General features: G+C 42.5%; 1 protein-coding gene and 1 pseudogene across 2 annotated transcripts; one reads left to right on the forward strand and one right to left on the reverse strand.

Moving 5' to 3' along the window:
* Positions 1 to 20,980, forward strand: LOC106562793 (receptor for retinol uptake stra6). Its single transcript, XM_045689681.2, has 18 exons — positions 1 to 438; positions 2,326 to 2,392; positions 4,470 to 4,555; positions 5,060 to 5,199; positions 11,315 to 11,481; positions 11,680 to 11,793; positions 12,738 to 12,805; positions 14,738 to 14,820; positions 14,917 to 14,978; positions 15,164 to 15,326; positions 15,715 to 15,790; positions 16,534 to 16,667; positions 16,875 to 16,992; positions 17,245 to 17,346; positions 17,819 to 17,982; positions 18,774 to 18,908; positions 19,123 to 19,259; positions 19,367 to 20,980. Exons 1-18 carry the CDS (start codon positions 341 to 343, stop codon positions 19,526 to 19,528), a joined length of 2,076 nt encoding a protein of 691 aa, XP_045545637.2. The 5' UTR covers positions 1 to 340; the 3' UTR covers positions 19,529 to 20,980.
* On the reverse strand, positions 20,837 to 24,751 carry LOC106587927 (immunoglobulin superfamily containing leucine-rich repeat protein 2 pseudogene; annotated as a pseudogene). The gene is made up of 2 exons (XR_014379394.1): positions 24,498 to 24,751; positions 20,837 to 23,652 (listed from the first exon to the last, which is right to left on the reverse strand). The product of XR_014379394.1 is annotated as an immunoglobulin superfamily containing leucine-rich repeat protein 2 pseudogene (transcript).
* Between the last annotated feature and the right edge of the window lie 1,508 nt (positions 24,752 to 26,259).

Below are 26,259 nucleotides of genomic sequence, written 5' to 3' on the forward strand. Positions count from 1 at the left end.
TTGGGGTAAGGGTGCATGTTAGACTCTGTTAGGGTGTGAACTAAACTCCTACAGCAGGGACAACACAATTCGACACCTGACCAGAGTTCTCTCTCTGTACCTCAGATGCTGCACAACCTGAACTCTAAGCTACCCAACACACAGTGGAGAAAGCTACAACTCTCAATACAATTACAAACGGTCAATATTTACTGATCGGGAAGTGCTGCGCTGCGTTGGGACATAGCTGCGTTGGGACATAGCTGCGTTGGAGAGACAGTTGATGATCGAGAGGGGCTAGGTAGATTTCCCCTGGTTTTCACCCGTCAACGTGGACTATAGCAACTGAGACGAGGTCAAGATGAACCAGACTAAGGTGGTAGAAGAGGAAACTTATAACTACTATGACTACTCAGACTGGTACTCAAACAATATGGAACCCACCAGACCTCCAAAAGAGTAAGTATGGGGGTCAGTAAATAGTATACTATTTAACCGAACGCTTTTTTATCCAAAGCGACTTACAGTAATACATACATTTTCGTATAGGTGGCCACAGCACAGCGGGAATCACATCTTTCAATCCTGATGTTGCATTTGTCGTGTCTTTGGGTTACCATTAAACGGAAGATATGTTTATCAATTAGCTCCCTGTAATTATTATCACGCGATTAAACTGATTAATCGTTTAATTGTAATTAACTAGGAGATCGGGGCACCAAGGAGAATATTCAGATTACAAAGCTATAATTTTCCTAATATAACTTTCCTGTACTATAATATTATATTCTATTATAGTATAGGTCGATTATCTTCTAGTTTAAATGGTGTATTTACCTCTAGTCCAGTCTCATTCCAAAACATCGTAAATTGTTGTATCTGCACGAACCCAGTCTTTACTAAAATCATCCATACATCAATTGTCTTAAAATCATTTATTTACTACCCTAAGTAATTAACAGAAAAACATACAAACAGTAATTATCGTCACAAAGGATTGGTATCGGAATGTGCCCTACTGGCTAAACAGGCAGGTCGGCCTGTTGAACAATGGATCATAAAAGGTCGGCTGAGAAGTTACACAGGGTTCATTAATATTAACAATTGACAATTGAAGGCTCACTCATTCGGGAACAATTGCAATCAATATATATTTACGCTCAGTGTGTCGTTCTGATTCTTGTTGGAGAGTAGTTCTGTTGGGGAGTTTTGTCCGCGTTCTCTCTCTCTCTCTCGGTTAGAATGGATCTTTCAGAGCGACATTCATTAATGTCGTCATAGAATGGTTGTTTCGTCGGTCTTCGCGTTCAATGATATAATTTACTTAGCTGCAGACTAATAATTAATATCAAAGACTTGTTCTTATTCTGTCAGTATCGATAGTCTAAAAGTTAACCACGTGGTATGGTTCACTTTCAGTAGAGGAATTGGAAGGTAAAACCTATTAGCCAACGGAGTGTAGGCCTGGTCTGGGGAAATGTAAATCAGGGGGTGTTTTATAGTGCCCATAGAACAGCTTGTCAAATGACGCCTGGTCCTGTATAGGTCCCTGGGGGCGTGCCTATGACTGAGTTAGATTTGGTTACAGAATTACAATTCTATCACATTACATCTCAATGTCTTACAAAAGCTTTATCCTTATTAATACATTCCATACACCCATATGATGCAAATCTTAAACTGAGTCTATTATATAAACAGTTTTATGGTAATATGGCTATATTGTCTCTTCTGAGTATCACAAAATGGTACCAAGCGGATCAGTTCGTAGCTGGATTCTTCACCAATCTTCCATACCTTCTCCAGAACACAAAATGTCGCTTGGCTCTCCAATTCTATGAGTTGGAAGAATTTCCTGTGTCTCTCTATGGGCCATGTGGCCAGAGACTCTCCTGGAATTTTAGAGTTTTTACGACCCTTTACACACAGGGTCGATTGGGTGCAAAAGGGAGGGGTCAACTGTCCTCCCTGTACCAAAAGAGGCCAACGTCATGACACATTATCATGCTCTACCAACTGAGCCACACAGGATCAGTGCAATGAATTATGGGGGACTGTGTCATAATGTTATGTTATTTTGATTTAATTTAATCTAAGATCAGGGTTTCTCAATCACTGACCTGCAAGGGCCAAAGTATAGCTGGTTTTCAATGCTTCCAGTTTTTCCCATCTATGATTGAATGATCTATTACAAATGGCATATATTCAGTTCTTAGGTGAAACTCTTGTCAGATTCGCTACTGAGAGCACAGTCAAGATGAACAGGATTTCTAGGGAGTTTGTTTTTACTCTGCGCAAATGGTTTCTGACGGTCATTGCTCAGCTTGTGTTACATTACTGTTTCAGAGTTATTCTCCCATGTGACCCCACAGCAGATGACCAGCTGTTTCACATATGTATCGCTTCAGTATCTGTAAGTATCGGGCCTACTGACTATTTTCAATATTTACACCTGGTGAAAACATTTTATTGAACCTTGAACAGGAAGTCATGTTGAGACCAAGGTCTCTTTTACTAAGGAGCCATGTAATTACAGAGATAAACATCCAGTACACATTTACCAACAACAATAGGGGTCACAGGTCAAACGAATATCAAATATGAATGTTTGGAATGAATGAAGACAGTGAATGTTTATATAGGCCATGTTCTAAAGGGGATGTTCAGTCAGTACAGATGACTGTAGGCCATGTTCTAAAGGGGATGTTCAGTCAGTACATTGGTGCTACCCTCTATGACCTCAGAAAGCCATCTCCCTCAACATCCTCAGTGATACATGCCATCGTTAGGCCTTGTCCAATTTGTGGTAGAGTGCTCGCTCCACTTTTGAATTATAATTGAACTGACATACTGTAGGACTATTCACTTTGGGATTCTGTCAAAATAGAGGACACTCAGAGCACTATGTAGGGTCAACCTGGACTCAGGGGTACACGTAACATAGTAAATGTAAATCAGTGACACTCAAATTGGTATGATATGTTAAGTTTGGTATGGTATGTATTCATTTGTGGCAGTCCATTTTGTATGATATGTTCCGAATTACAATTCGTATGATATCTTACAAATTCCAATTTGTTTTGGCTAACGCTAGCTAGGTGGCTAATTGGGGGAAGGGTTAGCTAACATGCTAAATAGTTGCAAAGTAGCTAAAAATGTGTAAATAGTTCTAATTAGATAATTAGATAAAATGCTAAAGTTGTCTGTGATGAAATTCAAACACGCAATATTTTGGATGCTAGACATTCGTGTTCAAATCAAATTAAAATCAAATCAAATCAAATGTTAACCATACCCATGTTTAGCAGACGTTATTGGTCACATACACATGGTTAACAGATGTTAATGCGAGTGTAGCAAAATGCTTGTGCTTCTAGTTCCAACAGTGCAGTAATATCTAACAAGTAATCTAACAATTCCCCAACTACTACCTAATACACACAATCTAAAGGGGTGAATGAGAATATGTACATATAAGTATATGGATGAGCGATGGCCGTGCGGCATAGGCAAGGTGCAGTAGATGGTATAAAATACATTATATACTGTACATGTGATGTGAGTAATGTAAGATATGTAAACATTATTTAAAGTGGCTAGTGATCCATTTATTAAAGTGTCCAGTGATTGGGTCTCAATGTAGGCAGCAGCCTCTCTGAGTTAGTGATGGCTATTTAGAAGCTGTTTTTCAATCTCTCGGTCCCAGCCTTGATGCACCTGTACTGGCCTCGCCTTCTGGATGATAGCGGGGTGAACAGGCAGTGGCTCGGGTGGTTGATGTCCTTGATGATCTTTTTGGCCTTCCTGTGACATCGGGTGCTGTAGATGTCCTGGAGGGCAGGTAGTTTGCCCCCGGTGATATGTTGTGCAGACCGCACCACCCTCTGGAGAGCCTTGCGGTTGAGGGGGGTGCAGTTGCCATACCAGGCGGTGATACAGCCCGACAGGATGCTCTCGATTGTGCATCTGTAAAAGTTTGTCAGGGTTTTGGGTGACAGGCCAAATTTCTTCAGCCTCCTGAGGTTGAAGAGGCGCTGTTGCGCCTTCACCACTCTGTCAGTGTGGGTGGACCATTTCAGCTTGTCTGTGATGTGTACGCCCACGTTATATACGCCCATGTTATACATCCAAACACCCTCCTTCCTTCTTGCTGTAAGCAACCTTCTGTCCTACGTAACCATACCAAACGTAACATATCATACTCATTTGAGTGTGCCAGGTTTTTTAAGGTTTCCTATGTTAAGTCTAGTCTATGAGATCAGGCTGGAAGGGTGGGTCAGCGTCTCCACTTACCAGAGCTCATCAAAAATAATGAGACAATGTTGAGGTAGCATTCAGAGGGTTCTTTCCTAGGAGTATCCCCGCCATATTATTTCATGCCCTCTGGCTTGACAACAAGGTACATTAGATGATTTTTTTAGTTGTACTGTAGTTAAGGAGAGGAATTAGAGTTCCTATTGTATCACTTTATGGAATATCTTGTCTCCTAGCTCGTTGTGGTGCTGATTCTAGCAGTCCTGAAGAGGAGAAAGACTCAATGTGAGGGTTTTGCCAGTGGATCAACTGGTATCTCAAGGTAAAGTGCAGGTTCATTTACCAAACATATCAACATGAAGCAACCAGGAACTCTTGTCAACATGTGACAACCCAGTGGGCAAATACTGGTTGAATCAGCGTTGTTTCAATGTCATTTCAACACTAAAATTAAATGTGATGACATTGAATCAACGTGGAAAACTAATTGGATTTGAAAAAAGAAAGGGAACGTGGGGGAATTTCCTATTTTTTTCACCCAAACTTTAACATAAAATCCAATGACATGGTGAAATTCTTTGGTGATTTCATGTTGAATTCATGTTAGTTGACAACTCAGCCAAATGTATATCAAAACTAGACGTTGAACTGACGTCTGTGCCGAGCGGGAAACCTTACAAAACACACTGTTACAAGAACAACTCAGGCTGCCTCATCGCAATAACATACTATGAGACAATTTATAACAATGAAACATGTTACCATTGATTTGCGGGTGTTTGGTTGGTCTTATCTCTGGTCTCTTCCCGCTGTGTGCCCCCACCAGTCCAGTGAACTTCCTGGACCAGACGCAGCACAAAGCCCTAGCAGTAACTGTGTTTGGGCTGGTCTTCAGCAAGCTGTCTGTATTGGTCCTGGCTCCAGATCCCCTGCCCTTCTCCAAAGACACCCCTCAGGAAATCAAAGGTGAGCAGCTGTGTCCCTGTCCCATTAAAACCTCTTGAATGTAAAGTCCCCATATTTGGTGACCCTTTTTTAAAATGTTTTATTCAATTCAGTCTGGTATGAGAACGGTAGCCCCTATTGTCACGTCCTGACCAGAAATAGGGGTTATTTGTTATTATAGTTTGGTTAGGACGTGGCAGGGGGTGTTTGTTTCATGTGGTTTGGGCTATGTATTTAGGAAGAGGGGTGTTTGGTTTATGTGGTTCGGGGTTTTTTAGTCTATGTTCTATGTTAGTACATTTTCTATGTTCTATCTAGTCTTTTGTATTTCTATGTGTAGTTAATTGGGGTTGGACCTTCAATTGGAGGCAGCTGGTTATTGTTGCCTCTGATTGAGGGTCCTATAATTAGGAGTTTGTTTTCATGGGTTTTTGTGGGAGATTGTGCTTGTTTAGCTGTGTGCCTGACAAGACTGTCCAGTTTGTTTGTGTTTTGTATACGTTTATTGTGTTTCTCCTTCTTCACCAAATAAAAAGAAGATGAGTATATATTTTCCCGCTGCGTCTTGGTCTAAACCCTACGACACCCGTGACAGAATCTCCCACCTACCACGGACCAAGCAGCGGAGAAGGGAGCAGCAACAGTGCCCAGTAGAATCATGGACATGGGAGGAAATTCTGGACGGGGCTGGACCTTGGCATCAGGCTGGGGAATATCGACGCCCACCGGAGGAGATAGAGGCAGCCAGGGCGGAGTGGCGCTGGTATGAAGCCTTGTACGCGCCGAAGGGGAAGCACGAGAGGCACCCCCAATAATTTTTTGGGGTTGGGCACACGGGTAGTTTGGCGAAGCCAGGATTGAGCCGCAAGCCAACTCCCCATGCTTATTATGGGAAGCAACTGGAGGGGAGAGCGCCGGAGTATGCGGATGTGCGCACGATCTCGCCTATGCGCACGCACAGTCCGGTGCGAGCAATCCCAGCCCCTCGCAAGTGCCGTGCTAGAGTAGGCATCCAGCCTGGAAGGAGGATGCCTGCACAACGCATCTGGCCACCAGTGCGCCTCCTAGGCCCAGGCTACCCTACGCCTGCTCTACGCACGGCAACCATCAGGCCTCTGCACAGCCCAGTTCGCCCTGTACCAGCACTCCGCTTGTGCAGGGCTGCTATTTCTATCCAGCCAGGACGGGTTGTGCAAGAGGTGCGCTCCAGACCTCGAGTGCTTACCCATGGCCCGGTATATCCAGTTCCTGCTTCTCATGCTGACCCTGAGGTGTGTAGTCTGGCGTCTCCTAAGCCAGCACCACGCACCAGGCTTCCAGTGCATCAGCCCCGTCCAACTCATCCTGTTCCTGCTCCCCGCACTAGCCCTGAGGTGCATGTCCCCAGTCTGGTACCTCCACTACCAGCCCCACGCATTAGGCTTCCAGTGCGTCAGCCCAGTCCCAGTCCAGAGTGTCCGGCAACAGTACCTCGTCCAGAGTGTCCGGCAACAGTACCTCGTCCAGAGTGTCCGGCAACAGTACCTCGTCCAGAGTGTCCGGCAACAGTACCTCGTCCAGAGTGTCCGGCAACAGTACCTCGTCCAGAGTGTCCGGCAACAGTACCTCGTCCAGAGTGTCCGGCAACAGTACCTCGTCCAGAGTGTCCGGCAACAGTACCTCGTCCAGAGTGTCCGGTAACAGTGTCTAGTCGGGCACCGAGTGAGACGGCCTACAGTCCGGCACCGAGTGAGACGGCCTACAGTCCGGCACCGAGTGAGACGGCCTACAGTCCGGCACCGAGTGAGACGGCCTACAGTCCAGAGCTCCTAGAGTCGGTCTACAGTCCAGAGCTCCTAGAGTCACCCTACAGTCCAGAGCTCCCAGAGCCCAGTCCAGGGTCTTCAGTGACTGGCCTCAGGCAGAGGTATGCAGTGGGGGTGGTTTGGTCCGGTACGGGATTAAGGCCTGAGCCTAAGCCACCTCCACTGTAGGAGGTTTGGAGAGGGGGGGTGTAGTACAGGAGCCGTCGGTGACGGCAGCCACCCTCCCTTCCCTCCCTTTAGATTTGGGATTTATTTTTTGGGGGGGTTATTTTTGGTTATTTGTGTGAGGTGCATCCGGGGTCTGCACCTTTGGGGGGCTACTGTCACGTCCTGACCAGTAATAGGGGTTATTTGTTATTATAGTTTGGTCAGGACGTGGCAGGGGGTGTTTGTTTCATGTGGTTTGGGCTATGTATTTAGGTAGAGGGGTGTTTGGTTTATGTGGTTCGGGGTTTTTTAGTCTATGTTCTATGTTAGTATATTGTCTATGTTCTATCTAGTCTTTTGTATTTCTATGTGTAGTTAATTGGGGTTGGACCTTCAATTGGAGGCAGCTGGTTATTGTTGCCTCTGATTGTCCTATATTTAGGAGTTTGTTTTTCATGGGTTTTTGTGGGAGATTGTGCTTGTTTAGCTGTGTGCCTGACAAGACTGTCCAGTTGTTTGTGTTTTGTATACGTTTATTGTGTTTCCCTTCTTCACCAAATAAAAAGAAGATGAGTATATATTTTCCCGCTGCGTCTTGGTCTAAACCCTATGACACCTGTGACACCTATCTGCAAAAGCAGGGTGTCTGCAGTCAGCTGAGTATCTTGGCTGTTGATCGGTGCCTTCAAATCTTCGGTGTGACTTGCTACCATATATGGGCATACAAATTTATAAGCGCAGGTCGAGCCGATGACCTCATTTCAAGATGGCTGCTACCTACATGTCGGTTAGCGTTGTGAAGCATAAACGACATAATCACGGAATACGTCGATAGACACCGAAAGCCGGGACTCCACAGATCATGAGGATGTCTTATTTGTCTGTCTGTGACCTACCGTTATCGATCACCAGCCTATTGCCATGTTATCTGATGATGTATGACTTAAGGGCAACATCCAATGTCCACCGAGTGACTAGATATATGATGTTGCCATCCATTACACAGGGGATTGGCTACTATGGCACTTTGATAGTATTGTAGCCAATGAGAGAAGCTTTCCAGAGATATGCAGTTGACCTGAGTGGGACAAAGCAATGCCTAGAACCTTTAAACATCCAACGTGCAAAAACAGTGTAATTACCCCATTCTGACACTTTGGAGAGGTTGAAAGGACACTTAAATACACCCTGGATACCCCATAACACCACCACAATGTTGGAGTGAGGTTGATATGGAAGAAACTGTGTTTTCATTCTGAACAAATAGCATTTAGGGATTGCAAATATGTAACAGCACTGGAATGATCTAATTTACAGACATATGTCACTTTGGAGAGGTTTAGGGACACTTGGAAACGTCCCGTGACCACACCTGACGCCACTTACTAAAAACATCTGCCCATTTCTTGTTGTTAGATCTATCAATCCCATTTTCCCCCTGATGTTTTTCACATGTTGTGGAAGCCATCTGATGTGTTTCCAGGTCTAGTCATCAATTATTCAGTTCTAGCTTGTCAATGAAAGATGACTTTTTTTTTAAAACATTAAAAAAAACAGTTATTGTGTGTGTTTGATATTGTGTATTCTGAACTATAACTCCTATCTATCTTCTGATCATTTCTTCAGATGTCTTCTTTCCAAATATACCCAAGTTCTTGCATGTCAGAATCATGTAATTACAGATGAATAGCAGTTACTTTTGGGTATGTCTATTTTGGCGGAAATCTACATTTTGCCATTACATTTCAGAGGTTTTAAACAGTGACCCTCTTTATTGGCCTTTTATTTCTCTATGCACACTGTTGCCCTACACACTCACACACACTTTCACTCCTACACACACACAAACACTCACTCCATCATCTGCTCACTCACACACAACATGCACATACATTGGTACTGACTCTACACACGTGCACACACACTCACATACAGGCAGCTGATACTTAAAAACATTTTTTTTATCCTGTTGCCTAGTTACCTTACTCCTATACATACAGTGCCAGTCAAAAGTTTGGACACACCTACTCATTCAAGGGTTTTTCTTAATTTTTTACTATTTTCTACATTGTAGAATAATAGTGAAGACATCAAAACTATGAAATAACACATATGGAATCATGTAGTAACCAAAAGTGTTAAATCAAAATATATTTTATATTGATTCTTCAAAGTAGCCACCCTTTGCCTTGATGACAGCTTTGCACACTCTTGTCATTCTCTCAACCAGCTTCATGAGGAATGCTTTTTCAACAGTCTTGAAGGAGTTCCCACATATGCTGAGCACTTGTTGGCTGCTTTTCCTTCACTCTGCGATTTAACTCATCATGTAATACAATGAGGGAAAAAAGTATTTGATCCCCTGCTGATTTGGTACATTTGCCCACTGACAAAGAAATTATCAGTCTATAATTTTAATGGTAGGTTTATTTGAACAGTGAGAGACAGAATAACAACAAAAAAATCCAGAAAACGCATGTCAAAAATGTTATAAATTGATTTGCATTTTAATGAGGGAAATAAGTATTTGACCCCTCTGCAAAACATGACTTAGTACTTGGTGGCAAAACCCTTGTTGGCAATCACAGAGGTCAGACTTTTCTTGTAGTTGGCCACCAGGTTTGCACACATCTCAGGAGGGATTTTGTCCCTCTCCTCTTTGCAGATCTTCTCCAAGTCATTAAGGTCCAATTTTCTATTGGATTAAGGTCTGGAGACTGGCTAGGCCACTCCAGGACCTTAATGTGCTTCTTCTTGAGCCACTCCTTTGTTGCCTTGGCTGTGTGTTTTGGGTCATTGTCATGCTGGAATACCCATCCACGACCCATTTTCAATGCTCTGGCTGAGGGAAGGATGTTCTCACCCAAGATTTGACGGTACATGGCCCCGTCCATCGTCCCTTTGATGCGGTGAAGTTGTCCTGTCCCCTTAGCAGAAAAACACCCCCAAAGCATAATGTTTCCACCTCCATGTTTGACGGTGGGGATGACGTTCTTGGGGTCATAGGCAGCATTCCTCCTCCTCCAAACACGTCGAGTTGAGTTGATGCCAAAGAGCTCCATTTTGGTCTCATCTGACCACAACACTTTCACCCAGTTGTCCTCTGAATCATTCAGATGTTCATTGGCAAACTTCAGATGGGCATGTATATGTGCTTTCTTGAGCAGGGGGACCTTGCGGGCGCTGCAGGATTTCAGTCCTTCACGGCGTAGTGTTACCAATTGTTTTCTTGGTGACTATGGTCCCAGCTGCCTTGAGATCATTGACAAGATCCTCCCGTGTAGTTCTGGGCTGATTCCTCACCATTCTCATGATCATTGCAACTCCACGAGGTGAGATCTTGCATGGAGCCCCAGGCCGAGGGAGATTGACAGTTCTTCTGTGGACAGGTGTCTTTTATACAGGTAACAAACTGAGATTAGGAGCACTCCCTCTAAGAGTGTGCTCCTAATCTCAGCTCGTTACCTGTATAAAAGACACCTGGGAGCCAGAAATCTTTCTGATTGAGAGGGGGTCAAATACTTATTTCCCTCATTAAAATGCAAATGTCATCGGCGTCGTAAGGGACAGACCAAGGCGCAGCGGGTATAGTGCTCATCTTCTTTCTTTATTTAGAGAGAACACTCAAACAAAATAAACAAACGACAAAACAGTTCCGTAAGGCACACAGGCTATACAGAAAACAACCACCCACAAACCCAAAGGAAAAAAGGTCTGCCTAAGTATGGCTTCCAATCAGAGACAACGAAAGACACCTGCCTCTGATTGGAAACCATACTCGGCCACACATAGAAACTGATCATAGAAAATGAAAACTAGAACAAATCCCCTCTAAACAAACCAACCCCAAAACACACAAAACCAACACCCCCAGCCACGCCCTGACCATACTACAATGACAAATAACCCCTTTTACTGGTCAGGACGTGACAGCAAATCATTTTATAACATTTTTGACATGCGTTTTCTGGATTTTTTGTTGTTATTCTGTCTCTCACTGTTTAAATAAACCTACCATTAAAATTATAGACTGATCATTTCTTTGTCAGTGGGCAAATGTACCAAATCAGCAGGGGATCAAATACTTTTTTCCCTCACTGTAACTTCTGGAACAGTATAAACACATTGAAGGATGAACTGGTGTGATACTAAATATAGACTGTGTGTGTTCCTACTCCTTCCAGAGTATATGAAGCTCATCGCCATCTTCTACTGGCCTGCCCTGTACTACCCACTCCTGGCCTGTGGTACGCTTCACAGTAAACTGGGCTATGTGCTGGGCAGTCTATTCTCCTGGACTCACTTTGCTGTCCTCTTCTGGCAGAAGATTGACTGTCCCAAAACACCAGAGGTAATATCATCTGATATTTAAAGTGGGGAAAAAAGGGGGCACATCTTTTTTTGTTGCGTCATATTTAACAGAATTCATATCTCAAGCTTGAAATGTTCTATAATACATTATCTTAAAATGTTGTATCTACCATAACAAACTGGTAAAAAAATCTGTACGTTTTGTATTGATATGTTTTCCATTCTCTTGTCTTCACAGCTGTATAAGTACTATTCCCTGCTGGCCAGTCTCCCACAGATAGGCTGTCTGGGATTCCTCTGTATCAAGTACCCAATACTGTTTCTCAAAGGTGCTAAGGCTAATGGTTCTGAGGTGAGGGAAGACTGCTTTTTGACCAATGAGTGTATAGTCATGAACCTACCATCCGTTGTAGTCTCTCTTTAAGGTTTTGATAAGAACAATATCAAAGTTTCATGATCCCTGCCTGCATTTAGACATTTACATTTACATTTTAGTCATTTAGCAGACGCTCTTATCCAGAGCGACTTACAGTAGTGAATGCATACATTTCATACAATTTCATACATTTTTTTTTTTCTGTGCTGGCCCCCCGTGGGAATCGAACCCACAACCCTGGTGTTGCAAACACCATGCTCTACCAACTGAGCTACAGGGAAGGCTGGGGTTATTGTCCTGCTCGTCAAATATCTGGATGAGAACTGCCTGTATTTAGGTTGTCAAAACGCTGGGGGACTGTCCTGCTCGTCAAATATCTGGATGAGAACTGCCTGTATTTAGGTTGTCAAAACGCTGGGGTTACTGTCCTGCTCGTCAAATATCTGGATGAGAACTGCCCCTTGATGCTTATGGGATATCTATGTAAAAAACTAAACGTAGCCCTTCAAGAGATTTAAAGTTATGAAACTACATCAACCACGTAACTTGTAACCAAAGGTCTGATTACGTAAACAGCTTGGATGGAATTGATTTAGTATAATATCCCAGCACAGATTATGACCCAGGAATGTTATTTCTCTCAAGGTTTACACAATGCAGTGTTTATTTCACTGTAATCTGTGGATTGCCACGCTGTAAACTGTCGGTGACAGTGAGATCATGTGAGGTGTTTAATCTGTCTGTGTTGTAATCACATTTACAGTTCTAACGACATCACAGAATCTTTTTATGTGAATTTTCTGCATCCAAATCATTGATTCTATACAGTGTTGCAGGTGGTCAGTGTTGCCACATCATGCAACCATAATGTTTATGTGTTAATAATTAAACAGTTTGATTCTGATACTATTTGGCTTCAGGACCTGGACAGCAGCTACTACACAGACTACGTGAAATTAATTCTAAAGAAGAAAAAGTCAAACATCAGGTGGGGTTTATGAGGAAAAACAGGATACTAAAACTGAATGACCAGTCTGTTTAATTATGAGAGAAACAAGATACTAAACTGAATGACCCGACTGTTTTATTATGAGAGAAACCAGATACTAAACTGAATGACCAGACTGTTTTATTATGAGAGAAACAAGATACTAAACTGAATGACCAGACTGTTTTATTATGAGAGAAACAAGATACTAAACTGAATGACCAGACTGTTTTATTATGAGAGAAACAAGATACTAAACTGAATGACCAGACTGTTTTATTATGAGAGAAACAAGATACTAAACTGAATGACCAGACTGTTTTATTATGAGAGAAACAAGATACTAAACTGAATGACCAGACTGTTTTATTATGAGAGAAACAAGATACTAAACTGAATGACCAGACTGTTTTATTATGAGAGAAACAAGATACTAAACTGAATGACCAGACTGTTTTATTATGAGAGAAACAAGATACTAAACTGAATGACCAGACTGTTTTATTATGAGAGAAACAAGATACTAAACTGAATGACCAGACTGTTTTATTATGAGAGAAACAAGATACTAAACTGAATGACCAGACTGTTTTATTATGAGAGAAACAAGATACTAAACTGAATGACCAGACTGTTTTATTATGAGAGAAACAAGATACTAAACTGAATGACCAGACTGTTTTATTATGAGAGAAACAAGATACTAAACTGAATGACCAGACTGTTTTATTATGAGAGAAACAAGATACTAAACTGAATGACCAGACTGTGTTTTATTATGAGAAACAAGATACTAAACTGAATGACCAGACTGTGTTTTATTATGAGAGAAACAAGATACTAAACTGAATGACCAGACTGTTTTATTATGAGAGAAACAAGATACTAAACTGAATGACCAGACTGTGTTTTATTATGAGAAACAAGATACTAAACTGAATGACCAGACTGTGTTTTATTATGAGAGAAACAAGATACTAAACTGAATGACCAGACTGTTTTATTATGAGAGAAACAAGATACTAAACTGAATGACCAGACTGTTTTATTATGAGAGAAACAAGATACTAAACTGAATGACCAGACTGTTTTATTATGAGAGAAACAAGATACTAAACTGAATGACCAGACTGTTTTATTATGAGAGAAACAAGATACTAAACTGAATGACCAGACTGTTTTATTATGAGAGAAACAAGATACTAAACTGAATGACCAGACTGTTTTATTATGAGAGAAACAAGATACTAAACTGAATGACCAGACTGTTTTATTATGAGAGAAACAAGATACTAAACTGAATGACCAGACTGTGTTTATTATGAGAGAAACAAGATACTAAACTGAATGACCAGACTGTGTTTATTATGAGAGAAACAAGATACTAAACTGAATGACCAGACTGTTTTATTATGAGAGAAACAAGATACTAAACTGAATGACCAGACTGTTTTATTATGAGAGAAACAAGATACTAAACTGAATGACCAGACTGTTTTATTATGAGAGAAACAAGATACTAAACTGAATGACCAGACTGTTTTATTATGAGAGAAACAAGATACTAAACTGAATGACCAGACTGTTTTATTATGAGAGAAACAAGATACTAAACTGAATGACCAGACTGTTTTATTATGAGAGAAACAAGATACTAAACTGAATGACCAGACTGTTTTATTATGAGAGAAACAAGATACTAAACTGAATGACCAGACTGTTTTATTATGAGAGAAACAAGATACTAAACTGAATGACCAGACTGTTTTATTATGAGAGAAACAAGATACTAAACTGAATGACCAGACTGTGTTTATTTTGAGAGAAACAAGATACTAAACTGAATGACCAGACTGTGTTTTATTCTATGAGAAAAACTAAGTAATGATGACTGCAGCCTGCAGTTATTGACATCATTGTGTTTTTGTTCAGTACCTCTATCAGATCAGATAAACCCAAACTGTTGGAGACAGTAAAAGACACAGTCAAGTCCTATATCTACACACCACAGAAAGGTAAGCCTGGAGGGTTTTGACAATTTGTCTCCTAATCTTTTTTTTTTTGTACAAAATATCCTAATGATACCATTGTTTCACCATGATTTTTTGTAGTATTCCGGTTTCCACTAAAGCTGGCGATCTCAGCATTTGTGTCCTGCATAGCAGTTTATCAGGTAAGAAATACTGCAGTTAATTAGCAATCCATCACATTTCAGCAAAACAACAATAATCAAAGGAACATAACAACAATCCACATCAAAGGTTGGTTGTGAACTTGGCTGCTTTCAGATAACTTGACAAGATGCCATTTTTTTTAATAGAAATAACTCTAACAGCCATGTGGTCATCCATCCCCTAGGTGGCGCTGCTGCTGGTAATACTGGTGATCCCCACCCTCCATATAGTCCGTGCTGGTATAGATGACAAGTTCCCCTTCCTTCTGGAGAGCTTTGGTATCGTCCTATCAGAGGACAGGATGGAGGTGGTCCAGATAGTTATTCACTATACCTGGTGTCTGGAAGGTGGGTGTCTGTCCTGTATTTACTGAGATGAGCTGCAGCATTGGGTGATAAGACAGTTTCCTGTGTGGGTTGACCCTGGCCTGTTCGTTATGTTGTGTAGTGTGTTACCTGTGTGGGTTGATCCTGGCCTGTTTATTATGTTGTGTAGTGTGTTACCTGTGTGGGTTGATCCTGGCCTGTTCGTTATGTTGTGTAGTGTGTTACCTGTGTGGGTTGATCCTGGCCTGTTCGTTATGTTTTGTAGTGTGTTACCTGTGTGGGTTGATCCTGGCCTGTTCGTTATGTTTTGTAGTGTGTTACCTGTGTGGGTTGATCCTAGCCTGTTCGTTATGTTGTGTAGTGTGTTACCTGTGTGGGTTGACCCTGGCCTGTTCGTTATGTTTTGTAGTGTGTTACCTGTGTGGATTGACCCTGGCCTGTTCGCTCACCCTGATCATGCTCATGAGGTCCATGATCCTTCACAGGTAAATACTTTTGATCAGCCAACACAGTAACACAGTATCACACTAACACAGTATCACACTAATACAGTATCACACTATCACACTAACACAGTATCACAGTATCACACTAACACAGTATCACACTAACACAGTATCACAGTATCACACTAACACAGTATCACACTAACACACTAACACAGTATCACAGTATCACAGTATCACACTAACACAGTATCACACTAACACAGTATCACACTAACACACTAACACAGTAACATAGTATCACAGTAACACAGTAACACAGTAACACAGTATCACAGTAACACACTAACACAGTATCACAGTATCACACTAACACAGTATCACACTAACACAGTATCACACTAACACAGTATCACACTAACACAGTAACACAGTATCACAGTATCACACTAACACAGTATCACACTAACACAGTATCACACTAACACAGTATCACACTAACACAGTATCACACTAACACAGTAACACAGTATCACAGTATCACACTAACACACTAACACAGTATCACAGTATCACAGTATCACACTAACACACTAACACACTAACACACTAACACACTAACACAGTTACACAGTTACACAGTATCACAGTTACACAGTATCACAGTAACACAGTAACTCTATCAGTGCACCAAACATTGTGTTCTTTTGTACGTTCAAGAAACAATGGCAAAATACAATACATGCATAAGTAATTCTATTTCTTCATGTTTCTACCATCAGATGGAACCTTCAGGGCTTGTACAGAGGAGATATTTACAACGTGTATAATTGCCAGAAGAGCATCCGTCCATCTCAGACAGGCCTAGTGTGTTGGATGGGCTTCACTGGATATCAGGCTGCTGTCATCTCTTTAGGTAGGCTGACCTGACACGGTGGTTTTAATTCCTAATTAAATGATTATCCAATTACCATTTTACCATATAGTTCTTCAGTAAATACTTGGTCATTTCTGTGTGCTACCAACCTCAATTCCTTTTAAAACTTCCTTTTAAAAATGAATTTTATGAAAGATATATTCTTATTCTAGATTCCTCTCTTACTATTTCATATTATTTGGTCAGGAATGGTCCTCCAGACTTTGGTCTTCTTCATCTGTTTTGTGTGGTTGGTGTTCCTCATCATCATCCCCATCTTGTATGGCCAGAACCTCATACTTTTCCAGGTCGCTGCCAAGGCCTGGTGAGTGCATCTTAAATGTAACAAAATTTGGTTCTGCCTGCTTATATGGAATCATATTCTTGCCATGAAGCCTTGATCTGATTTTCAAGCACCATCTTATAGAAATATTTTGACCAGCTAGCTTATCACCACAATACACTTTGAATTAATTAAGATATTCAACAGTTGATAAGAGCCTATTATTTTCATATTGTGTGGATTATTTTTATATTGTGTGGATTATTTTCCCATTGTGGTATCTGATCTCACCAGGCCTGTGTGGGTGACGTTGATACTGACTATTACTCTACAACACGTGACAGCCAGGTTTGCTTTCATCAAAAAGGATGCTGGGACTAGAGACTTGAACAACAGGTACTAAGATTCTAGAACGCTATAAATGATTTATTTTATGTATTTGTTTATTTTTAACTTTTTTCTCAGAACTAGTGACATCATAGATTACACCAGGGTTTCCCAAACTCAGACTTCGTGACCCCAAGGGGTGCACGTTTTGGTTTTTGCCCTAGGAATACACAGCTGATTCAAATAATCAAGCGTTGATCATTTGAATCAGCTGTGTAGTGTTAGGGCAAAAACCAAAACGTGCACCCCTTGGGGTCCCGAGGACCGATTTTGAGGAAAAGCTGGATTACACACTTCTTGAGTTGAAAGAGGGGTTTCTTTTCTTTTTGGTATATTTCATGTTAACACGAAAAATGACAAAAAATTCTAATGAGTTTTTTTTTTCAAGGGGGACATGCCCCCGGACCCCCTGTACTTTCTTAACACCATTGATCCATCCAAAGTAGAACTAACTAGATGTATATTGGCTGTGTTGTTCCAGAGGCAGTCTGTTCCTGCTTACCTACCTGCTCTTCCTGATCAACATTGTGGTGGGGTTGATAGCAGCCATCTGGAGGATAGTCATCACTGCCCTCTATAACATCATCCACATGGGGCGCATGGACATCAGCCTCCTCAACCGCGCTGCTGAAACTTACGACCCGGGTATGTCAACATACAGTTCAGGGAATTATATAGTAACTGTTTTGAAAGGCCTGCCACTGGTAGATTTGTTACAAAACGGATATTGTCTAGGGGTCCTAGGCCTAGTTACATTGTCTGTAACCTGAATGAATGTGTGCGTTTCTGTGAGAAATAAGGGTTTGAGGACCTTGTTGGCTGGACATATGCCTAGGGAGACAGCAACCTTACCTTGGTCCAGTGCCAGCCAGCCCTGTCTCTCTTGACCTCTTGGTTGGCCAGTCCAAGCAGATTATTTGTTCAGATGGTGATGAAACATAAATATGTAAAAAATTGAAAAATACCAAAGGCATGCCCAAACTAAAGACTCCAAAAACCCACAAAAGGCATCATGGCCACCAAACAAAACCAGCAGCCTCACGGTTTGCCAGCTGGGACACTGACTGACCATCACCTAATTGGCAGCACCTGGTGTGCTTATCAACCAGGCTCAGCACTTAAACAAGGTTGCTACTGCCCCCTGGGGGATGTAGTGTGGAAATGGTAGTGACTTGTTGTGGGCTGTCTAAACTACCTAACCTATTCCATAACAAATGAATGTGAAGTATTCTCACGTATGGTGACCACGTTCATTAGCAATCATCTAACAATAACCCATGTAATTGAAAAACATTTCTGAAATATGTCCCTGATGCAATTCCATCAATGTTTTACCTGCTCTGAAATACACAGGTGAACAGGTTAAACCTAACACATTGGTTTATGAATATGAGCCCTCAATATGTCTGACTCCCTGACCTCTGACCTTCATACAGCTTATTGTTACTACACCCACTACCTGAAGGTAGAGGTCAGCCAATCCCACCCTGTGATGAAGGCCTTCTGTGGGCTGGCACTGCAGGCTGCCTCGGCTGGAGGTGCTGGGCAGAAGATGCGAGACGCGGAGGAAGGTTGTTATAGACATACACACTCATACACGGATTTGCACAAAGGGTGTGGCCTTTTATGTCCCTCAGACACTTCCCAGACATGACATTGACTAAACCTACTATTACACAATGTGGAATTTATATCACCAAATAATTCCATCCATCCATCCAGTGTCAGTCTCTTTCTCTGCCCTGACAGCCTGCTCCTCCTCCTCCTCATTCTCCATGCTTTCAGGGATCCAGCTGGTGAATCAGGAGAAGAGACAGGACAAGGTGGTTAACAGCAGGAGGGTGCGGGCACGCTGGCAGTTACTCTACACACTGGTCAACAACCCATCTCTACTGGGGTCCAGAAAACACTACCAGCTGCAGGTCGGTCGCCAAAATAGAGAGTAGAAAAGAAGGCCAGCAACCTGTGTGTGTTTGTGTGTGTGACAATTTCCTGTACTCTACAAGACAAAGTCTTTTTCATTCTCCAGCCCTCTGACAGCTTTGTGAATGGAACGAACCGTAGTGCCGCGGCAGGAAGCAAGAAAGACGCCAGCAGCAAAGACGCCAGCAGCAAACCCACCGCTGCTGAGGCAGGCGCTGCCACACCCACTGCCACTGCCACCGACGCTGCTGCTGCTGCTGCTAACTGAGACCATGACACACGGTCATGACTGATGTCATGTGGTTTACGGGGTACTGACGCTCTGCTGCTCTCTATAGAACCCAATGTTCCATCTGCTTGGTCTTCAGGGTAGCAGTTGACTGTAGCAGTTGAGGCCTGTATTTCTGTGGGTTGCAGTCAGGTGCCTTGGCTTGTTCAGCTCCACATGAAGTGAATCTCTATGTATGTTGCTTTCTGTGTCATATTGTTGTCTGCAATGTCGATTTCAAAAATTTCGGGTCTATTATTTAGTTTTTGTAAAGGTCGTTATGGTGAAATAGTACAAAATCTCAACGGTTGCATGTGTTTGGTTATGATGCACAGAATACATCCTGTTTTAGCATCCACTATCCACCCCTTAATTTAATGTATTGCCCTTTATCAGTTGTTTCGGTAAGTTTTCAGAGGTTGAGATATTTGCTATCAAAATATATGCAAGAACAATGATACAACATTTACACAAGAAATAAATGTAACTGACATCACAATCCAGTGTGAAAAAATCTACTGTTTTTCTCCTAGGTTGGAGTATGTGATTAAGACTCTTATTTTGAAAGAGAGACTTCTTTTCAAACAAATAAAACAGTTTTAAAGTAAATACAGGGGAACAACAAACGTGTAAGCATGTTTTCAAGAACCATGATGACTGCGTATGGAAACCCATTTTACAGAAGCCAACATTCAGACAGTTCATTCGTAATACAACAACCCCTTTTTTGGCATTTCACTATAGATGGAATAACACGCCATGTCAGGAAGCTGCAAATCAATAATGAACAAGCATTCCTTGTCAATACTTTATTACTTCAGGCACATATAGCAGAGGATGAACACTGAGGCAATTTACACATCTTAACACTTACATTTAATCATACGCTATCAAAATGTAACACTTATCTTACTGTCAAAATGTAAGAGTTGCGTAACAGTGGGGGTTTTAATGGATATGAGATAGAGACATACGGATCATATATATTATTGACACAATACCAGATTAAAGGTTACTGTGAAATGACTTACAACAATAGCTTGTGACACACAGCTTAAGGGTTTGTTGGCAACAGTGAAGTGGACATTCACTCTAGATTTAAAAACAACAAATCGTGTGCACAGCTGTCATCATGGCAAAGGGGGGAGGGGCTACTTTGAAGAATCTAAAATCTAAAATATATTTTAAATTGGTTAATTGTTTTTTTTGGTTACTACATGATTCAATATGTGTTATTTCATAGTTTTGATGTCCTCACTATTATTCTACAATGTAGAAAATAGTAAAGAATAAATAAAGACCTACTCATTCAAGGGTTTTTGTGTCCAAACTTTTGTCTGGTACTGTATATTATTGACACAATAGCAGATTAAAGGTTACTGTAAAATGACTTTGAACAATAGCTTGTGACACACAGCTTAAGGGTTTGTTGGCAACAGTGAAGCGGACATTCACTCTAGATAAAAAATAGCATTGATAGCCTACAATAGATTAACATAGACATTCATAAGTGCATCTGTTACTTTAAGAAGAGACATTTTAGATACAGTTAAAAGCTTCTCGCCTTCGTGCCTGTGACAGACTACACTGAATAACTGTCACAAGTCTCAGGAAACGTCACTGTTAAGAGCACACCGGAGGGGTCTATTTTTAGAATAGGCTTACATATTTTACTACAGAGATGTTTTTTTTTTACTTCATCTTCACAGCATACATAAACTACCTTCTTTACTTTTCAATTCAAAAGCGGAAGCACCTATGACTTTGTCTACACTGTATCCAGGCCATTGATATGGCAGCCATTTTGAAAAACGACAGGTCACAGGTTCTTCTCTCATGGATCGATAAACAGTTACTGTGAGACTTACATGTGATCATGACTGAAGATGACTAGAACCTGTCTAGTCAAGACGATCTATCAAATACTAACAACAACAACAGGATCAGTGGTGTGGCTCTTTGAACTGCCCAGAGATATTAACAGCCTCCGCCCCTAGTGGTAACCTATCGCTGAACTCTGACCCCATCTCACACTCATCCAGATTCCATCTGTACTGAGACAGAGTGAACGACTCGGTCACCACACTCCCCTCCACGTCCTCCTCTCTCTCTCCCGCACTCTCCGATTCCCCGTCCTCTCCCTCCCCCATCTCGCTGGCTGTGATCTGCGTCTGTGACTCGGCGTACGAGTTCCTCAGGTTGAAGTTGACCACTAGGTTCCTCTCCATGTGATGCTGGTGGTCTTTAGCCTTCATGATGAGCTTGTAGGTCTTGTTCCTGTATTTGTAGACCAGGTGGAAGCAGGTGGCCCCCAGCAGGGGCACGGTGGAGACGGTGAGGAGACAGATACTGACGACTATAATGATCAACAGGTTAGGAACTCTCTTCCTGGTGGTGAAGAGGACCTGCACCTCACAGTCCTCTCCTCTGTAGGTGAGACAGAGGGAGTAGTTGGCGCCGGGGCGTAGGTCCTGGAACAGATAGGTGTTGATGCCATCCTCCATCCTGGACCACTGGATGGCTGAGTGTCTGTGGTCTGAGGTGACACACAGATACAGCCCTGAGTCCACCTGGGCTCTCCTGGTTACCTCTGATTGGTTGGGAGGCTCTTTGTTGATGGAATGGAACCCTTCTGAGGTGCTGAGATGGATGTCTGTGTTCTCTTTAGGAAGGAGGAGAGGATTGAGTCTAACTTTAGCCTCAGTCTCTGACACCCCTAAGGCTATGACTCCAAAGTCAAAGGTATACTGCCTGACATCTTCCAGGCTTATATTGAAGGCCTGGTTGGAGATGTACTGTGTCTCACTGGTCAAGGTACATTTGCTAGTTGCACGGGACGGATATTTGGGCACTTGCTCCGTACGCTCAGTGTCAACTTCAATGGGAGGAAGGGTTGGGAAGATATTGTACTTTCCTTCCAAATGGGGAATATTGAATGGTTTGAAAGGGTTTTTAATGGAGGTTTTGATCACAGGTTGAAGTACTGAGGGGATTTTCTCCCCATTAATAATAACTGGTGGGTCAGTCACTTTTCCAACAGGTTGAGGTGGTGGTGGTTTTGGTACTACCACTACTATTGATAGTGAATCGTCATCTTCACCAAACTCATTGGTGGCGGAACAGCTGTAGTTGCCATTGTCCTTTTTACTAAGGCGCGGTATGACTAGACTGCCGTTATGGAACATTTCAAATGGATTGTCTGCCGTTTTAGAATCCTCATTAGATTCATTGGATTCTGCTAATTCTTTATCTTTGGTGGACAGAGGGTACTCTACACTTTGATGGTTTGTGTGGATTTTCCAGATAACTTCTGGCTTTGGGTTCCCTTTGATCTCACAGTTCAGGATCAACACTGTGCCTTCATAGAGTGTTGTATTCTCAACGTTAGGCTCAGCCGTTATGCTAACATTAGGGGCCATGCACTTTGACTCAGACAGTTTCACGATCACCGCTTCTCTCAACTGCTCTGGACTGTCACAGACAATCGAGTTCTGTTCTGGGACCGATATGGTGGTCTTTAGAATCCAGTCCCTCAGCCAGTCCATCCTACAGTGGCATGTGAATGGGTTGTTATAGAGCTGTAGATGAGACAGGGAGATCAGGCTGTCGAAAGTCCCCTCCGCTATAGTGGTGAACCTGTTGTTGTTGATGCGGAGAGACCTCAGGTCCTTGAGGTTAGAGAAGGAGTCTTTAGGCAGACTGACCATCTCATTGTGGTTCATCTTCAGCAGCTGCAGGGCTGTGAGGTGATGGAGATCCTCCCAAGGGAAGTCCACCATCTTGTTGTGACTGACATCAAAGTTCCGCAGCTGGACCAGGGGAGCCAGGGTGCCCGGTTCGATGGTGACTATCTCGTTATTGGCCATCCATAAGGACGTGACATGGGTCACATTGTCGAAGCTGCCTGACTCCACCAAAGATATTTTGTTGGCAGAGAGACTCAGAGTGGTCACGTTGGGAGGCAACCTTTCAGGGATGTCAACCAAGTCTTTGTAGGAACATTCAGCGAAGTGGCGTCCGTACTTGTCGGAGCAGTCGCATAGTTCAGGGCAGCCGTGTCCGACTCCAATAACAGAGCTCCACAAGGAGAGGAAGAACACGTAGGAACGAGACATTTTCTCTTCCTGCAAAACAAATGTCACTGTGTCACTAGATATCTGTTTTAATTGTAAATGTCAAAGCTGTTTACAATTCACATTGCACACTCTCAGTCACCATTCATAAACAGTACCTGGAGAAAAAGATACCTCAACATTCTCTTGAGTGTAAATGCAGCAATGAAAATATGAATATTGATGAATAGGCTAATAAATATTGCAACTGCCAACCCCTGACTTTGAAATCCATTTACAGGATTTCCATATTAAGTGTAATACTTTATATTTGTCCGATAGCCTACTATGCGTTAGGAATTCTGCTTAAATTAGAACAAAAATATTGATGGTTACATTTTTTACCAGAATGATTCGTTTCGATATCCATTGACAATAATAATGTACTGTTATAAAAATATAGAAAGATTGATTTATTAAATTCGAAATTTCAACAACCAAGCTGATCAGTTCAACTAAACCAGAGAGCTTGTGAAAAAGGTTGCCACCTTTTTGGAGCGCATGCAATTTGTTTTTAAACTACGCCACAGCGACTGTGCCCGAGCCCTGTCCTTGGTGCTGAGACGGACAGCACCGGCACCGCTTATGATGTTGTTAACCGCGGAATCAGTTCATGCGTGCAGCTGGTGTAGAATGCTATGGTCATGCATCAATCAAGGCGACATTTCACTGCAAAAAATCACAACTAAATGTAAAACCTTTAGGAAGTAAATGTTAGTTATATTTCACGATGACTCAGGTGTCCTTAGAGGTCAAAACGCAATTAAAAGAGCAATGCTACATTCTACAAATTCCAATTTCTAAGCAAACATAAACACATTCAACCTCGCCATCAAAAGCCACATAACACATCTTACCAGTGTGATGTTTTCCCCAGCGCAATGGAAGCAACGGATATTCTTGCTATTGAAAGGAGTGGTCTCTTATTTGAACCCCATAAAGCTGGCTACATGATGAGTTGGGAGCAAGTTTTTAAAGGTGTGCACGTATGGCATTGCTCTTACATGATTGCTGAAACATATGTGGGTCCCTTTCCTGGTCGGATGCTGATATGTCTGTGCGTTGCGATGGGATTTTGCAGAGAGTCACAGCACACTCCCGCCTCTGGAAAGTAGACGTTGCAAAAATAAAAGTGATGCGCCCTCCCTCTTCCATGGCTTCTGTTATCTTCCATGACAACAGTGTAGGAGACCCACCCAGCCAATTATTGATGGACTGTTAATAACTGTTATGTAGGCCTAGATGTGACAAGCTGGAAAAGTGCCCGGTTCTAGGGTGTGGATTGAGCAGGCAGAGTGATGCAGAGGCAGACAACAAAAAGGACAGTTTTTTTTACAGTTACTTTAATAAGGCATGGTTTTCAATCGTCACCGTTTCAGTAATCAAGTTAACACATTGTCCTTTCCTCTTCACAATTCAGTTGTTTTATGTCTGTATACTAATTGCTTCTTTACTTTTAACTTAAAAACCATGCTACTAAAAAACCAAACAAACATACAAACCAAAGGAACAAAGGGGCGCAGGAAGCGGACAAGGCCAATAGACATCTGTCCATATTTTCACGCAGGTTAGCGTTTATTGTCATGAATGTTGTTCTGGAGGCAGCACTGCAAAGTGGTCACTAGCTGGCACAGCCACAAAGTCATAAAATCACATTTTAAACGTAACCCTAACCTTAACCACACTGCTAACTCGAATGCCTAACTATAACCTTAAATTCATTTAATTTTTTACAATATAGCTAATTTTGACTTTGCAGCTGGCCCATCTAGCAGAAATCGCCCAGTTCTGCCTCAAGGACAAGACTCATCCCTATAAACGTCGACATGTGATTTTTTTAAACTTCATACCAGAGAGGAAGAGGTGAAGCAAGAGGTTTTACTCCGTCCAAAATCTGTGTAGATCATCAACGATTAAGCAAGTGAAGAGTTTTGTATGGTGGGAAATGAGAGACTGTCGAATTTAGTAAAGATACAAATGAATTGCCATTTTGATACAAGAGGCTTATTTGATCTAATATAAGTTTGGTAATGCTTAGGCAGTTAGGAGTGTACTGATATAAGTGTGACGCAGCTAGCAGCTCTTCCACACAGTGTCCTGAGGCAGCCAGCTAGCCAGCAGCTCTCCCACACTGTGTCCTGAGGCAGCCAGCTAGCTAGCAGCTCTCCCACACAGTGTCCTGAGGCAGCCAGCTAGCCAGCAGCTCTCCCACACTGTGTCCTGAGGCAGCCGGCTAGCCAGCAGCTCTCCCACACTGTGTCCTGAGGCAGCCAGCTAGCCAGCAGCTCTCCCACGCGGTGTCCTGAAGCAGCCAGCTAGCTAGCAGCTCTCCCACATGGTGTCCTGAGGCAGCCGGCTAGCTAGCAGCTCTCCCACACGGTGTCCTGAAGCAGCCAGCTAGCTAGCAGCTCTCCCACGCGGTGTCCTGAAGCAGCCAGCTAGCTAGCAGCTCTCCCACACGGTGTCCTGAGGCAGCCGGCTAGCTAGCAGCTCTCCCACGCGGTGTCCTGAAGCAGCCAGCTAGCTAGCAGCTCTCCCACACGGTGTCCTGAAGCAGCCAGCTAGCTAGCAGCTCTCCCACGCGGTGTCCTGAAGCAGCCAGCTAGCTAGCAGCTCTCC

This window comes from Salmo salar, chromosome 11, assembly GCF_965601325.2.
Source record: "Salmo salar chromosome 11, fSalSal1, whole genome shotgun sequence".
Lineage (NCBI taxonomy): Eukaryota > Metazoa > Chordata > Actinopteri > Salmoniformes > Salmonidae > Salmo > Salmo salar.